The sequence below is a fragment of the Dermacentor andersoni genome, chromosome 2 (assembly GCF_023375885.2).
Source record: "Dermacentor andersoni chromosome 2, qqDerAnde1_hic_scaffold, whole genome shotgun sequence".
NCBI classification, from domain to species: domain Eukaryota; kingdom Metazoa; phylum Arthropoda; class Arachnida; order Ixodida; family Ixodidae; genus Dermacentor; species Dermacentor andersoni.
The window spans coordinates 109603688-109621777 of record NC_092815.1 but is presented as its reverse complement, the minus strand read 5'-3'; the positions used below and the strand labels follow the sequence as shown (position 1 = coordinate 109621777).

General features: G+C 50.6%; 1 protein-coding gene across 3 annotated transcripts in view; it reads right to left on the bottom strand.

Moving 5' to 3' along the window:
- LOC126541222 (multiple C2 and transmembrane domain-containing protein 1-like) overlaps positions 1–18090 on the bottom strand; it is an 84814-nt gene that overhangs the window by 53558 nt on the left and 13166 nt on the right. Inside the window, exon 1 of one of the 3 annotated variants that reach the window (XM_055076611.1) lies at positions 5968–6683. The exons of the other annotated variants lie outside the window; for them this stretch is intronic. Coding sequence (XP_054932586.1) covers positions 5968–6216 — 249 coding nt within the window. The 5' untranslated portion in view covers positions 6217–6683. Of the gene's footprint in view, positions 1–5967; positions 6684–18090 lie in introns of those variants that run through there. 3 annotated transcript variants of the gene reach the window in all.

Sequence of the window (18090 nt, the reverse complement as noted above, 5' to 3'; positions counted from 1 at the left end):
GCTGCCTTCGACTCCAGTCCCACCAACACATCTGCAGTCACGGTCTCACTGATCCAGGCAGTTGTCCGCCAGGAGTTTGAAAACATGGGTCTTCACACCATCTGCTCGGCCCATCGCCCTAATACCCGCCCGGCTTCTTCGATTTCGCCCCGTCCCGCATCTTCTTACCCACCACGTTTCCGCAACCCATCTGAATGGCGCACTGCTGACGACAAGCCTATTTGTTTCCACTGCCATCGAATCGGGCACATTTCTCGGCACTGTCGTAGTCGCTGGAGTTCCCCGAGCCGGCCTACTTATACTGCCTACTCTCGCCCCTCAGGTGGCCCTTCTCGTCCCTATGCCGCACGCTCCGATAATGCCGCCACTGATTCTCCTGCAACGAACCGCCCCTATTCTCGTTCGCCTTCGCCCCAACGACGACAATCTCGCTCTCCCCAGCCCCGTCGCTCCTATTCGCCGACTCCCTTCGGACGCCGCTCCCAGCCGGAAAACTAGACGATGCAGCGCCTCGAGGTGACGCTGCATTGCTCCCTACGCCGCCAAATCCTCTACTGACTTTGCCCACTCATCTGAACCTTCTTGACGTGCAAGTCGACGGTGTTTCTGTGTCTGCTCTCATAGACACTGGGGCGCATTTGTCCGTAATGAGCGCTGACCTTCGTAACCGGCTCAAGAAAATTATCACGCCCGCCACGACGCCTGTTGTCCGTGTCGCCGATGGCGGAACAGCCCCCGTAATTGGTATGTGTACCGCCCGCGTCTCCTTCGCCGATCGCTCAACAATCGTGCTATTCACAGTCATCGCCCACTGTCCCCACGACATCATCCTCGGCTTAGACTTCCTTTCCGCACATTCTGCTCTCATCGATTGTTCCGCCAGTACTCTCCGCCTTGACCTGCCTGTTCTGGATCCTGCTGAACCACACCCCAGTCGCCTCAGTTCCGCCGACTTCGTTCGCTTGCCACCTTCGGCACTGACCTACGTTGACCTAGTGTCATCCCCACCAGTCCCCGACGGTCACTACATCGCGGCTCCTATGCAAGACGTCCTCCTTACACATGGGATCACAGTACCCCATACAGTTTTATCTATTACGGCGAATTGCGTCTGCCTGCCAGTGGTCAACTTTGGCTTGACGACACAAGTGCTGCCACGTGGGATGTCTTTGGCCCAGCTTTGTTCATTCGAGGATCACTCAGTAGCATCCATTGCAGTAGACGACACTTCATCCGATACTCCTCTACCATCGCAGTCGGCAAATTGTACCATCGCTGACTTACGGAAAATGATTGCCCCCGACTTGCCCTCCGAGCACGCTCGTGAACTCTACCGCGTTCTGTTTTCCTACCACGATATTTTTGACTTTAACGATCGTCCTTTAGCCCAAACTACAGCTGTCAAACATCGCATTAATACCGGCGATGCCCCTCCTATTCATCGCCGCCCGTATCGAGTGTCACCAGCTGAGCGTCAAGTTATTCACGCAGAAGTTCGCAAAATGCTTGCCAAGAACATTATTGAACCATCATATAGTCCATGGGCGTCACCTGTAGTACTGGTCAAAAAGAAGGATGGCTCATGGCGCTTTTGCGTGGATTATCGGCACCTTAACAGGGTTACCAAAAAGGACGTGTATCCCCTACCTCGGATTGATGACGCCCTTGACTGCCTCCACGGTGCTCGCTATTTCTCTTCTATTGACCTTCGCTCCGGCTACTGGCAGATTGCCGTGGACGATCTCGACCGCGAGAAGACTGCTTTTGTCACACCCGACGGTCTTTATCAATTCAAAGTGATGCCGTTTGGTCTATGTAACGCCCCTGCCACTTTTGAACGCATGATGGACTCCCTTCTTCACGGTTTCAAATGGTCCACGTGCCTGTGCTACTTGGACGACGTTATCGTATTCTCCCCAACGTTCGCTACGCACCTCGAGCGCCTCTCAGCAGTCCTGGACGTTTTTCGGCGAGCCGGTCTGCAACTCAACGCATCGAAGTGCCAATTCGGCCGTCGCCAGATTACCGTCCTTGGACATCTCGTTGACGCGAACGGAGTGCAACCGGACCCAGGCAAGATCCATGCTGTTACGCACTTCCCTGTTCCGAAGTGTGTCAAGGATGTGCGCAGCTTCATCGGCCTTTGTTCGTACTTCCGCCGTTTCGTGAGAAATTTCGCCGCCATAGCACGACCACTAACCGACCTTTTGAAAAAAGACGCTCCTTTCCAGTGGGGCGATAACGAGGCCTTTGCATTCTCTCATCTAATCGACATTCTCACAACGCCTCCCGTTTTGGCCCATTTCGATCCTTCTGCGCCTACCAAAGTCCGTACTGATGCCAGCGGTCACGGAATTGGAGCAGTACTGGCACAACGCCAGCGTGGCCACGACCGTGTTATCGCTTACGCCAGCAGGCTCCTCTCACCCGCGGAGCGCAACTATTCCATCACTGAGCGTGAGTGTCTGGCCCTAGTTTGGGCGGTTGCGAAATTCCGCCCATACTTATATGGCCGATCCTTTTCCGTTGTCACAGACCATCACGCGCTTTGCTGGTTATGCTCACTGAAAGATCCTACAGGAAGACTTGGTCGCTGGGCCTTACGCCTCCAAGAATATTCGTATACTGTCACCTATAAATCTGGCCGACTGCACAAGGACGCTGACTGCCTGTCTCGCTACCCGGTCGACGAGCCTGACGACGCCGACAGTAGTAGCGCCAACGGCATTTTCTCTGTCTCTGCCTTCGGTAACATCGCCGATGAGCAGTACCGAGACCTATCGCTGCGAGCACTTATCGAGCGTCTGCGCTCTACACCTACCGACGCATCCGTTCGCCGATATGTCCTCCAGGGTGGCATTCTGTATCGAAGGAACTTCCTCCCTGACGGCTCTGACCTTCTTCTTGTCGTGCCAAAACAGCTACGACAGACTGTGCTCTTTGAGATGCATGACGCACCCACTTCAGGACATCTTGGGGTAACCCGCACGTACGACCGCGTCCGCCGCCGCTTCTATTGGCCTGGTCTCGCTCGCTCCGTTCGACGCTATGTTGCTGCCTGTGATCCCTGCCAGCGTCGGAAGACACCTCAGGTGCTACCTGCCGGTCATCTCCAGCCGATCACCGTCCCTGTGGAACCGTTCTTTCGTGTTGGATTAGACCTGCTCGGTCCCTTTCCCACGTCATCTTCTGGGAACAAATGGGTAGCCGTCGCGACTGATTACGCCACCCGATACGCTATCACTCGGGCTCTCCCTACCAGCTGCGCCACTGACGTCGCGGACTTTCTCTTGCGTGACATTATCTTGCTTCATGGCGCCCCGCGACAGCTGCTTACTGACCGTGGTCGAAACTTCCTCTCGAAAGTTATCGCTGACATTGTGCGTTCCTGCTCCATTCAACACAAACTGACTACTTCATACCATCCTCAAACCAATGGCCTGACAGAGCGGTTAAACCGTACTCTTACCGATATGCTGGCCAAGTACGTTTCCAAGGACCACCACGACTGGGACATTGCCCTTCCTTACGTAACATTTGCGTACAATTCTTCCCGGCACGACACCGCCGGATTTTCTCCCTTTTATCTACTGTACGGTCGCGAACCTACCTTGCCCCTAGACACGGCACTTCCTCCTGCTGCGGTCTCAACAAGCGAGTATGCGCGCGACGCCATCGCCCTCGCTGACCATGCACGCCAGCTTGCCCGTGCTCGACTGACGGCCTCACAGACCACTCAGCAGTGTCAGTACAACGCCCGCCATCGTGACGTACAGTTTTCACCTGGTGCGCTCGTGCTCCTGTGGTCGCCCTCTCGTCACGTCGGACTTTCAGAGAAGCTCCTTTCGCGATACACAGGGCCCTACCGCGTGCTGCGCCAGGTGACGCCTGTGACTTACGAAATTGCTCCTGTGGCCTCAACCTCGTCCTCTCCTGTGGCATCTAGTGATGTCGTACACGTCAGTAGGCTCAAGGCCTACTACACTGCTTCCGAGTCCGATCTTTAGTCGCTCCGGGACGGCGCTTTTGCAGCCGGGGGTAGTGCTACGGCACAATATGCGCGATCACGAAAGGCCAGCAGTGTGAAGACGACGACGACGATTAGAAGCTAGCGCGGGCTGTTGCCTCTTGGCCAAGCGCAGCGTATTTTCCTTGTAAATATATTTGTACATAGCTTTTCGTCTGCGTCATCCTACGTAACAATATTGTGGCTTTTAATTTTCTCGGTCTGCGGCATGTCTCAAAGAAAGTAACATTGCGATTTCTAGATAGTAACTGTTGATTTTTTTTGACAGACAGCTTTAACTGGTTTACGCAGGTAATGATGATAAAACATAATTAGACCGATAACCTAAGTGGATAGTGGCCCGTCCAATAAAAAAAAACATCTCTCGTAACCCTACCTATGCGCATATGCCTTCTCTTTTCTGCTACCAAAATAAGTGAACTTTGAACGGGTGAGAATATTCTTTTTATTTCTGCAAACTGCAGCCCTATTTAGGGCTATGACATGTAGTTGGGAAATTGGTTATGAAACCCCGTATCCTCAACATCATCCATGAGAGTGTCATGTATCCATTTTAAAGGAGTTTTCTTTAAACAGGACCGCGGAGAGGTGTTACCAAGTTCGTTATGTTTATGTTTCTTTTTTGCGATTTTAGTTGACACCATGTGTTCTGGGAGCCAGTCGGCAAGTATTTTTCATACGTTAGACCGAACTAAGTGTTGCATTTGATGCTTCGAGCTGGACTGCATCATCTACAAGTCGTCGTATATATGCTGGCCCCATGTACCGCGCCACTAATCAGAATGTGACAGACCACGACAGATATTTTGTCAACACAGAAGAAAACATAATACAGCTTAACACAATACGGTGAGGCCCGATTTTATAGGTCACATTCATCTTTTTATATTTTTCGTGCTTATCAAATGGCGGGACGGCAATATTGTTGATAGCGAAAATAAAGAATTTTTAGACACGTTGACCATTCGACAAACACCTGCCGTCATATAACAGTAACCGAAGATAAGGACTTCATAGAGTGAAGTAAGAATAGCAACGATTGGGATGTTGTTGTTTTAAGATCCTAAAGTGTGGGTTTATGCTATTGGGTAAATCATGGTAACAGTGTTACGGTGGCTCTGTTGTTATGACAACAGATCCGTAACAGAAGACAGCGCTACTCCTGTCGTTGTATTTGACCTTCGTCCATCGTTCGCGCATTTGATGTGTCGGAACCGAATTGTATTCTTATAGCGAAGCTCTTAGCCACCCGTTCCTGCGGCGATCGTCGGCGTCCCTCGCACCGAGCTAACGAGCACAGAGAAGGATGAAAGAGCGAACGCGCGGCGCAGCGGCCGGTGAAAGACGGTGATAGCGAAGAAAGCGCGAGGGCGAAAGAGGAGGAGGAGGGCGTGGCGAAAGCGTGAGAAGAAAAGCGTAGTGCCGCGCAAGACGGGCTAGACGCCAGAGTAGCGCGCGTCGTTTGTTCACCGATGACGCCAGTGATACCACATATGGAAATAAAGCGCTGCATGAGCGCAGCTTCTGTCTGCGGCGGCTGCTGTGAGTCGCACCCACGCGTCGCTAACGCGCTGCCTCTCGCGATCTCCCGATTAGCGAGGCAGCTGCGCCACACTTCGCTCCGTTTGCAACGTCCCACACGAGACAGATTGTCCGCGCCAGCCAATATGTCGCGAAATGAAAACGCACATAGAGCTGCGCTCAAATTTCGCATTAGGGAGTATCGTAATGGTCGGCTAATTATTATTTTTTTTTTACATGGCAGCATCGCAACTTGTTGCGAAGAACGAAAACGCGCATGAGATAGGTCGTAAGCATTTTCCAGTTGTTCTTTTTTCTTCCGAAGCGCCAAAAATGCATCAGCTATGAGAAATCCAACTAGCCCAGCTTTCTGCCATACACATTCGGTATACTCATCCGCGCGTTTCGTTCAAGCCAACGTGCCTGTCCGGTCGCTGGTACTCGGGCGTCTTCGCCACGTTCGGCGGAGGCTGAGGTTGAAGGGGCAACTGGTCGCGGTACTCGTTCTCGGCGTTGAAGGCCGGAAAGGGGCGCATGAGCGGCGGCACCCGCAGCGGCGGAACGGCAGGCACGGGGGGCACGGGTGGTATCGAAGGGTCGGGAATCCAGGGCGGCTGGCGCACATTCTGCAGCCAGGCCTCGATGTTGTCCTTCTTGTTGGCCGACATTTAGGAACCTCCACCACGTTCCACTCGCCGACGAAGGTGGCCTCTGTCCCTTGGCTGGCGGTCTAGAATGCCTGACGTTGCCTGGAGGTAGAAGAAGGCTCGCGCGCCCGGTTGCTGCAGCTGCCGCGGCTGACCTCACCCATTGGCGCATACCCACACCGGTGGAGGATGAAGAAGTGGTGATCGGAAGAGGAAAGCTTGTTCCGCAGTAGATTTGATTATTTAACTGAAACAAAACGATTGCTCTGCTAACTGAGTATCTTTATTCTAGATATGAAATCTGGATCCATTTCACCTAAATTGGTTTCTCTAAATTCTTTACTAACCTTGATTTCTCCTTGTTTGTAGACTCTTTTAACATTCACCTTTCAGTTAGCCTGACTGCTCGCTCGCATACTAGTTTAGTTATTGCAACATCCCCCTTTTTTGTAATTATTTTACTTTACGTTTATCGTTTTCAAATAAGAATTTCCTTTATCTACCCTCTGCCACCCGATTGTTGGCCTATCCCCCTTAGTGGGTGCGAGCCATAACGGAGGGCCATCATCATCATCAGAATCGTCGTCGCCGTAACTGTGCTGTAACCACAGGAAAGTCTGCCTGACCATTTGCGAATATATTTGTGATACAAGTGGAATACCGCGTTAATTCTCTGAAACAATAATTGCATCAACAATACGGTTTCCTCGGCGAGTTGGTTCATTACACGAGATAAATTAAAAGAGCGCAAAAAAGTTACGGTGACGTTTCACTTCGTGAACGCGGTGGCGCGCAAGCGTGTGGGTGCTATAGCGCACACGAAGCTAACGGCTCTAAGTGCGCCTAGACGCCTACACTTTGTACGCATCGAAGATCGCTTTCAAGATACGGCTCGCGCGGCCGCGCCATACGCGCCAGCCGCCGGAGTAGAACGCCCCGCCCTCCCCTTACCTCCTCTCCCTCCGACGCCTTGCGTGCGACGGAAGACAGCGCGCTTCCTCCACGCTTTCCTCCCTTGCGCAGGCGAGACAGTGCCACAATCGTCGGCTCACCGTCGCACACTTTCACTCGCGCATACAGCATACGGCGTGCGCGGACAATCTTATCACGATACGAACCCGGTACGTCTTTACCGCAGACAGAACCCGTAGCAATTGCCAGAAGAGGCCAACCCAGCGTGCCTCCGCCTGCACTCCTCCATGTGGCGTTGCTTCGCCGCGCGCTCCCAGCGCGCTCAGCGCACTCTTTCGTAACTTTCCCCGGGGCGCGATTCTCTTCTCTACCTGCGACCGCCTTCCTTCCAGGCGTCTTCCTCCTCCGGTGTTCGCTTCCCTCAGGGCTTCAAACATACCTTCGCCGATTTCACTGGCGGGCCATGTGCGCTTGCGTGTATAAAAAGTTCATGGACAAGACACGGAATGGAATGGGCACGCAGTAATAACGGATGTTTTTCAAAAAGACGTAAAAAAAAGCTATAGGTTAGCATTCATAAAAAAAAAAAAACTCTTACGATACAACTGTCAAATAAAATCGTTCGTGAGAGCATATTTCAGTCAATCCCAATGCTGGACGTATATTTATCGAAACCTGTAGCTGGACAATGGCAAATCGTAATTACGAATGAAAGGATTTGTGCATTCGACCGCTGTTCTTTTGCTTCCTGAAATACAACACTTGTTAGTGAGTGCCGTGTTGTCTGCTTCGTGCGTGTCTTCCCTGTTGTCATTTCTTACAAATTATAGGCCCACATCACAAGCTTGCCAGTCGTATTCAATATGACTTGAATGCCTCGAAATTAGCTGTTTGTCGCTAAATCCTAAGTTTTCCGCACAAATACCAGTCTCGTTAAAGTTAGTCCGCTTTAATGATGTTACGGGAAGGAAGAAGCGTGCGTCTATTTACAGATGGCTTTTAATGGCTGAGCCAACAAGTGTAGAGCGGCAATAATACTAAACTCTTCTTCGTCGTCTCCAAGGCCACCATCAGCGTGCTCCTCTTCCCACATTACCGACTGTGACATCACCCCCGTCAGAAAAAGCGCCTTATTGGTGCGGCTCATCGGTCTGAGAAAGGTAACGTTTGAGACGGCTGACGTGGATGATGTCAGAGAAAGGTGAAGGCGCAGTGGCATCCAGCGGAGACACTTCATATGTGACAGGGGTCACCTGGCGAAGGATGCGGTAAGGGCCATAGCATCACGAGAGGAATTTCTCCGAAAGACCAACAAGCCGAGTTGGATACCAAACTAGCACAAGAGCACCTGGTTCGTAGTACACGTCGTGATGGCGCAGGTCGTAATGACACTTCTGGCGTGTCTGTGAAGCAGAAAAACGAATGCGGGCAATCTGGCGTGCTTGGGTCGCTGTGGCTATGATATCCCGAGTGTACTCTGTCGGCGAGTCGAGTGTGGTCGAAAGGAGAGTCTCGAAAGACAAAGTCGGCTCACGGCCGAAGAGGAGATAGAAGGGTGAATAGCCAGCTGTGTCGTGGCGCGAGGAATTGTAGGCGAACGTGACAAATGGTAGAGCAATGTCCCAGTCGCGATGATTGGAGAAAACATACATTGCTAGCATGTCAGTTAATGTGCGGTTTAGGCGTTCTGTAAGACCGTTAGTTTCAGGATGGTAAGCGGTAGTAAGTTTGTGTGTAGTAGCACATGATCGAAGTAGGTCGTCTATGACTTTGGCAAGAAATTATCTGCCGCGATCGGTGAGAAGTTGACGAGGTGCACCGTGGTGCAAGATAACGTCGTGAAGCAAGAAATCAGTGACGTCTGTAGCGCAGCTGATCGGTAGGGCTCTAGTAATGGCATCGCGAGTTCTTCAGTCCGTAGCTACGGCAATCCACCTATTTCCATCATTTAATATAGGGAACGGTCCGAGAAGATCAATGCCAACGCGAAAAAAGGGTCGGCCGGTATATCTAAAGGCTGCAGCAGTCCGGCAGGAGGCACAGTGGTCTTTTCCGGCGCTGACACGACTCACACGCGCCAACATAGCGCCGGACGGAGCGGTTGAGACGGGGCCAGAAAAACCGTCGCCGCATTCGGTCATAGGTCCGCGTGACGCCAAGGTGTCCAGCGGTGGGAACGTCGTGCAGTTGCTGCAGTACAATCTGTCGCAGATGAGACGGAATGACGGTTAGGAGCTCGGGCCCGTCGGGGTGCATGTTGCGGCGATACAGGATGTCATTTTGTGGTACGAGCATGTGAAGGGATGGGTCAGACGGATCAGAGAGCAGGCGTTCGATAATGGGGCGTAACGACTCATCGCGTCGTTGTTCAGCGCCAATGTCTTGCAAGGCAGAGAGCGAAAGAACGCAGATCGGTGCGACATCCACTAAACCGTCCGGTACATCGACGGGATGACGAGACAGGCAGTCGGCGTCATGTAGACGACCCGATTTGTAGACCACAGTGTATGTGTATTCCTGCAGCCGTAGGGCCCAGTGACCGAGGCGTCCAGTGGGATCCTTGAGGGAGAAAAGCCAACAAAGGGTGTGGTGGTCGGTTGTAACTGTAGATCGTCGACCATATATGTACGGTCGGAACTTGCCCACCGCCCAAATGAGGGCGAGACACTCGCGCTCAGTAATCGAGTAATTGCGCTCGGAGGGAGAAAGGAGGCGGCTGGCGTAGGCGATGACGCGGTCGTGTCCACATTGGCGTTGAGCTAAAACTGCACCGATGCCGTAGCCACTGGCGTCAGTGCGAATTTCTGTCGGAGTGGAGGCGTCAAAACGGGCGAGAACAGGAGGTGTGGTGAGCAGCATGATGAGCTGCGAGAAAGCAGACGCTTGTTCAGAGCCTCAACAGAAAGGAACGTCTTTCTTCAGGAGGTCAGTCAGGGGACGTTACGGTAAGATGGGCGAAATTTTCAACAAACCTGCGGAAGTAAGAGCAAATGCCAATAAAGCTGCGAACATCTTTGGCTCAAGTTGGTACGGGGAAATTCTGCACAACATGAACTTTAGCGGTATCGGGGCGAACGCCTGACGAATCGACGAGGTGTCCGAGTATGGTTATTTAGTAGTGACAGAAGTGGCACTTGGACGAGTTGAGCTGCAAGCCAGCGGTGCGAAAAACATAAAGAACAGTTTAAAGTCTTTCAAGATGAGTCGCAAAAGTTGAAGAGAACACGATGACGTCATCCAAGTAGCACAAACAGATGGACTATTTCAAACCACGCAAGAGCATGTCCATCATCCGTGCAAAGGTCGCCGGGGCATTGCACAAGCCAAAAGGCATTACCCGGAACTGATACAGGCCGTCTGGTGTGACGAATGCGGTCTTTTCGTGGTCCATTTCAACCACGCAATTTGCCGATATCCAGAGCGAAGGTCTATAGATGAAAAATAAGTGGCACCGTGGAGACAATGCAGAGCATCGTCAATGCAGGGAAGTGGATATACATCTTTCTCGGTGATCGTGTTTAGATGACGATAGTCAACTCAGAATCGCCAGCTGTTATCCTTCTTTTTGACGAGAACAATAGGGGATGCACACGGGCTGGAAGAGTGTTCAATAATCCCTTTGGCAAGCATCTTGTCAACCTCGCTCTGGATAACTTGTCGCTCAGACCCGGTATGGGCGTCGGCGAACAGGTGCTGCATCGCCAGTATTTGTACGATGCTTCACAACCGTAGTTTGACACAAAGGGCGATGGTTCAGGTCGAAAATGTCGGAGGCCACGGAGCTCTGCGGCTTGTTGGGTTGAGAGGTCTGGTGCAATCACCTTTGTAAAGTCGTCGGTTGGGGCTGATGCAGAAGGCGCAGAATGAGCATTGTTCGAAGACGGCGCAGCAGATAGAGCGGAAATGTGGCACTCGTGCGTCGGTGACAACGTGGCAAGAGACATGCCTCGAGGAAGTACTTGTGGGCACCGAAATTTAGGATGGGAAGACATGTCTGATTGTCCGCAACAGAAACGATGGTGTGTGGGAAGGAGACATTGTGAGAAAGCAGGACTGAAGTCGCAGGAATAAGGACATAGTCTCCGTCAAGTACAGGTGGGCAGGCTAAAACAGAGACGCAGGTTGCTGCAAGAGATGGCAGGCGTATAAAATCCGCGGAACAAAGCTGAGTTGGAGGTTGAGCAGGAAGGTCAACGGGAACAGGTAGGGGTAGGTCAAGGTGTACAACACCGGCAGAACAGTCAATCAGAGCAGAATGGGCGGCCAAAAAGTCGAGTCCGAGGATCACATTGTGAGGGCAACGTTCGAGCACACTAAACAAAACGGACGTGTGGCGACCGGCGACACTGACACGAGCAGTACACATTCCAAGCACAGCCGGAGTTCCACCGTCGGCGACCTGGAGCAGTCGAGTCGGAGCAGGAGTAAGTACTTTCTTCAAGCGCGTTCGAAGCGCCGCACTCATGACGGAAATTTGGGCTCCAGTGTCGATGAGTGCTGTAACGGGCAAACCATCCACGTCCACGTCCAGAAGGTTCCGATTAGTAGGCAGGGTCAGCAGAGGAATTTCAGGCCGGGGTTCTAGTGCAGCGTCACCTCCAGGAGCTGTCCCAGTTAGTTTCCCGCCGGCGAGCGGCGACGGTAAGCTGGGGATGGAGAGCGACGCAACTGGGGCGAACGGGAGCGGCGACTATGTGGTGATGGCGAGCGGCTGGTCGCGGTGGCTCGAGCGTTGTCAGGTGCGTCTTCAACCTCGGTGGAGAGTGATGGTGGGCGAGGATTCAGTGGGGAGCGGCGGTAGGCGGGAAAGCTTGGTCGAGAGTAGGCTGGCCAGGAACTTCGACAGTGGCGAGAGATGTGGCCCACACGTTCACAGTAAAAGCAGGTGGGTCTATCGTCATGTGTGCGCCATTCGGCCGGGTTGCGATAGCTCGGATATGGACCGCATTGGCTCCGGTGAACAGGGGCAGAGGCAGCAGACGAAGCAAAGTCAGGACGGCTGGCGAAGCAGATGGACGGAAGACCCACATTGGCAAGTTCTTGGCGAATGACCGACTGAATGAGAGACACAAGCGGCCGGGAATCGTCAAAGCACTGCGTCACTGGCGTGGCAGGAGACGCTGCTTCGATTCCTCGCTGAACGATACGTAAGACGTTCTCGCAGGAGGTGGGCTCACGCGGTGGACAAATGTCTTCGCTCGTCGATGAAGCTGTGGTATTAGGTATACGCGTAAACTGTTGAACTATGCGGCGGCTCTTCGCGTCTTCAAAGCGGCGACATTCGTTTATGATCTTATTGACCGTTGTTATGTTCCTGTAAACAAGCAGGTTAAACGCGTCGTCTGTGATGCTTGTTAAAACGTGGCTGACCTTGTCTGCCTCTGCTATATTGTTATCCACTTTGCGGCAAAGAGCGAGGACGTCCTGTATATACGCCACGTAAGATTCAGTGGACGTCTGCACACGGGTCTCAAGGTCATTCTTCGCAGCACGTTGGCGGTCGACGGGCTTGCCGAACAAATCTCTAAGCTTCTGTTTGCACTGGTCCCAACTCGTAATCTCTTCTTCATGTGTTCCGAACCAGACCCGTGCTGTTTTCTTGAGGTAGAATATAATATTAGCCAGCATAAGCGTGTTATCCCACCTGTTGTGTGCGCCGACCCGTTCGTAATTCTGCAACCAGTCATTGACGTCAACGTTGTCGATCCCGGAAAACATGCCAGGGTCGCGAGGCTGGGCCAAGATGACCGTCGGTGGTGACGACGGGGCCGTGGTTGAACTCTCTCCTTCGGATGACATGGCGGCCAGGTTACATGCGCTGCGGAGTTCCGTCTTGCACAAGTGATTACCCAGCACGTCCACCAATGATGTTACGGGAAGGAAGAAGCGTGCGTCTATTTACAGATGGCTTTTAATGGCTGAGCCAACAAGCGTAGAGCAGTGATAATACTAAACTCTTATTCGTCGTCTCCAAGGCCACCATCAGCGTCCTCTTCTTCCTACATTACAGACTGTGACAATATTATCAACGCGAACAGCGTTCGTTGGGCACTTCACCCACTTTTCAGCATGTTTCTGACCTCTCACCTAGTGATCCAAGTTGTCTACTAGCTTGGGCCGCTAGGTATGTGTTGGCTGCTCTCGTGCCGAGCAGACAACGTGAGTCACTGGGTGTGTGACCGGGTATAGAATAGCTTTGCTGCCGGCTTTGGTCTGGCCTAAAGAATACAATGTGGGTCAATCGTATAAAAACCACTGTGTATGTGCCCGAACTCCTGCTTTTGTGAGATTTGTATGTGCTAGGCCATTCCCCCTGAATGGATGTGGCAAGGGGACGCAAAGGGTTTATGAAGCGTTAAATAGGCATGCCGGAGCGATAGCGCCCCATTCATAACTTACACCTCCGCCTCGAGCGTGGTTACTTGCTGGATAGCCATGGTAACGAAGCTGCAGTAAGGATGCTAGGGATATTACGTGGCTTCAACTGCAGTGGAGTGATTGCAACAAGACACACTGTGTCGTTGTATTATTTGGTATTGAGGTTGGCAAGTGCGATTTCTCACTTCGTATGTTTGCGGTGTCAATGCGGTGGGTCGTTGCATTACTTTACAACTAATCTCACTACGCCGTTGTTCTCATCGTGAGATGGGTTCTGCCGGAATACTTTAAAGCGAAGCTTTCTATGTCCCACTGATTTGTCCGCGAGCGCCGAAAACGCACTACAGGAAAGCCGACTTACACATCTGCGTTTAAACAGCTACAGTTTACACTCATGATGATGATGATGTGTGGAGTTTTTTGGCGCAAGGGCCAGGTTTGGCCAAAGAGCGCCATGACAGGTGGTAGTGTTAACGATGTATTATGGAAGATGTGACTTGGCTGTAAAGTGGCCTAAAAATAGTCGCTGTAAAAGCGTAAAATCTATGTACTATAAAATTATGGCGATGACTAATGACGAATACCATGAACATTAAAATCCATCGTGAAAGAATGATGCATTGTTTAAAATATGCGAGATGGTAAATTGCTTACAGCACTACTGCCTCGCCAGAGCCCTTGAACCACAAGGGCCTAGAGGCATGTGCTATTCAAAATAATTATCGCAGCGGCATCCTCTGGAGAGAGGAAGCGCTACGAACGTGTGGGGCTAATAACATGCAACACAACATCTTTCAAAAAACCTAGGACGGCGTTGCTGTCAAAGAGTGGTTCTGGACCAAGTAACATAACAGGATGAAGGGGGATGCGGTGCCGGTATGCTACGAGAAAATGTTTTTTTCTTTCGGATTCGGCTTCCCGACACTCCAGTAGGACGTGGAGGACGGTCAGCCTCTCCCCGCATCTACCACAGTTTGGAGGCTCGTTTCCCGTGAGTAAAAAGTTATGTGTGCCAAAAGTGTGCCCTATTCTTAGACGGCAGAATAGGACATCTGTACGGCGGGATTTTGACACAGGAGGCCAAAAACCTAACTGTGGCTTTATTACATGCAGTTTATTATTTATTTCTTCATCCCACATGCGTTGCCAATGCTTTCGTAGTTTCCTTCTTAAGAAAGGCTTCAGGTCTGTGACAGGGACCGAAGCAGTAGGATTAACTGCATGCAATGAGATTGATGTGGCCATCTGGTCGGCTAGAACGTTTCCCTCGATGCCCCTATGTCCAGGCACCCAGCATATGATCACATGTTGGTTAGATATATATGCTTTGCACAGTGCGGAGTAGAGCTCAATAAATACTGGATTTTTGTGATTACAGAAAGACATCAAGGCCTTCACAACAATGAGGGAGTCCGTATATATAATTGATTTCTGGAGTTGTGATTTATTTATATGCTTTACGGCCGACAGCAGTGCGTAGGCCTCAGCCGTAAAGATACTAGTTTCCAGGTGCAGTACGTCGGATTCCGAGAAGGATGGACCGACGGCTGCATAGGATACCCCGTCGTGTGACTTTGATGCGTCTGTGTAGAACTCCGTGCAGGAGTATTTGTGCTGCAGTTCCCGGAAATGCATCTTGATTTCAATCTCTGGGGCATGCTTTGTGACTTCCACGAACGATATATCACATTGTATGAGCTGCCACTCCCAAGGAGGTAGCAGCTTGGCTGGATGCATTAGGCGAAGCTCGAGGAGTGGAACGTGCATTTCCCCGCTAAGCTCCCTCACACGCAGCGAGAAAGGCTGTCTTACGGACGGACGATTGCGAAAGAGTGTAGCACATGTCATGTCATTAATGGTACTAAAACAGGGATGTTGGGGGTTTGAGTGGACTTTCAGAAAATATGTATGGCTGATGTATGTTCTCTGCAGATGAAGTGACCACTCATTTGATTCTACATATAAACTTTGTATGGGACTCGTTCTGAAAGCGCCAGTGGCCAGTCGGATTCCTAGATGATGGACTGGGTCTAGCATCCTTAGTGCGCTCGGGGCGGCAGAGTGGTAAATCACGGCGCCATAGTCTAGTCGTGATCGAATGAGGCTTTTATAGAGATTCATTAAGCACTTCCTGTCACTACCCCACGTAGTCTGGGATAGAAGTTTGATTATGTTCATTGTTTTTAGACACTTTTCTTTGAGATGTTTAATGTGGGGGACGAAGGTGAGTCTGTAGTCAAGTATGACACCTAGAAATTTGTGTTCTTTGTTTACAGGTATCTGTTGTCCACGCAGTTCTATGCAAGCATCTGGGATAAGTCCTCTCTTTCTTGTAAAAAGAACACAAGAGCTTTTGTTAGGATTTATCTTAAACCCATTCTTGTCTGCCCACATTGACACTTTGTTCAGGCCATGCTGTACCTGTCTCTCGCAGACTGCGAGGTTACACGATTTGAAAGCTATTTGAATGTCGTCCACGTAGACAGAATAAAAGATTGCAGGTGGTAATGAAGCGCGAAGCGTGTTCATCTTCACGATGAAGAGTGTGCAGCTGAGCACGCCTCCTTGGGGTACACCCGTTTCTTGCGTAAAAGGACGCGAGAGTACATTACCGACTTTTACCCGGAATGTACGACTGGACAAATAGCTTTCTATGAGGTTTAGCATATTACCATGGATGCCCATTTCCGACAAGTCTCTTAAGATTCCGTAACGCCACGTCGTATCATACGCCTTCTCCATATCTAGGAATATGGATAACAAAAACTGTTTGTGCACAAATGCGTCCCGAATATTTGCTTCTACACGTACAAGATGGTCAGTTGTGGAGCGCCCTTCTCGGAAGCCGCACTGATAAGGATCAAGCATTTTGCTCTGTTCAAGGAAATGAATGAGTCGCCGGTTTATCATTTTTTCAAACACTTTACAAATGCAACTTGTGAGGGCTATCGGGCGGTAACTTGCCACTGAGGAAGGGTCTTTGCCTTGTTTCAAAACAGGGACCACAATGGCTTCCTTCCACGCGGTTGGAAGGTACCCTGCATTCCAGATGGTGTTGAAAAGTGTGAGTAGTGTAAGTTGCGTGTCATTGTGTAAGTTTTTGAGCATTTCATACATGACTCTATCAGATCCTGGTGCGGAGCTCTTGCATGCGCTCAGGGCAGCTCTTAATTCGGCAATACTAAATGGACGGTTGTAAGGCTCATTCACTCGACATTTTCTTGTTAGTGGCGTACGTTCTTCTATTTGCTTATATTTCAGGAAGGATTGCGAATAATGATTTGAACTTGATACGCTCTCAAAGTGCTCCCCAAGTGAGTCTGCCTGATCTTGCAGTGTATCGCCCTGTGTATTTACCAGAGGAAGGGAATATGTTTGTCGCCCTATAATTCTATTTACCTTGTTCCATACTTTGGCCTCATCTGTATAAGAGTTTATACTTGATAAAAACTTCTCCCAACTTTCTCTTCTAGCCTGTCGGCGGGTTCTCCTGCCTTGGGACTTTACTTTCTTAAAGTTGACAAGATTTTCTGCAGTGGGCGAAGCGCGTAGCAACCCCCACGCTTTGTTCTGATTTCTACGTGCGATTCTGCATTCATTGTTCCACCACGGGACATGCCGTTTGCATGCCGAGCCGCTTAATTCACGTATGCATTTAGATGCCGCATCTATTACAAAGGCTGTGAAGTACTCCACAGCAGCGTCGATTTCTAAAGAAGACATGTCATCCCATGATATATTAGTTAAGTTTCGGAACCTCTCCCAGTCTGCTGTGTCTATCTTCCACCTAGGAGCCTGTGGTGGATATTCGTATTCTTTAAGTGTTCTTAGTAGTACGGGGAAGTGGTCACTTCCGTAAGGATCATTCGTAACTTCCCATTCTAGTTCAGGCAGTATGGACGGAGAAACTATGCTCAGATCTATTGAAGAAAAGGTATTGTTTGCAAGACAGTAATATGTGGGTTTCTTCTTATTCAGAAGGCACGCACCAGAGGAAAAAAGGAACTGTTCAACAAGACGACCTCGCGCATCTATACGAGAGTCGCCCCACAGGGAGCTGTGCGCATTGAAATCGCCAAGTACAACGTAAGGTTCTGGCAATTGATCTATAAAGGATTGGAATTCATGTTTCGTTAATTTGTAATGTGGGGGTATGTAAAGAGAGCTAATGGTGATGAGTTTGTTTAGGAGTACAGCTCGAACCGCCACTGCTTCGAGAGGCGTTTGTAGCTGTAAAAGTTGACATGCAATGCTCTTATGGATAGAAATGGCAACACCGCCCGATGATGCGATAGCATCATCGCGATCTTTCCGAAACGTGACATACGGTCGTAGAAAGTTTGTGTGTTGTGGTTTTAAGTGTGTTTCCTGTAAACACAGCACTTTTGGATTGTGTTGGTGGATCAGTTCTTGTACATCATCAAGGTTTCTAAGGAGACCTCTGACGTTCCATTGTATGATTTGTGTATCCATATTTAATGTAAATTAGTGCTGTGTGTACGGAAACGGAAGTGATGCCTTAGATTACAGAGCCCTTTCGAGGCCCTGTAATAGGGGTTTTGTTCTTTCTGGAGCGTTCGAGGGAACCTCGACGCTCCTTAGGCG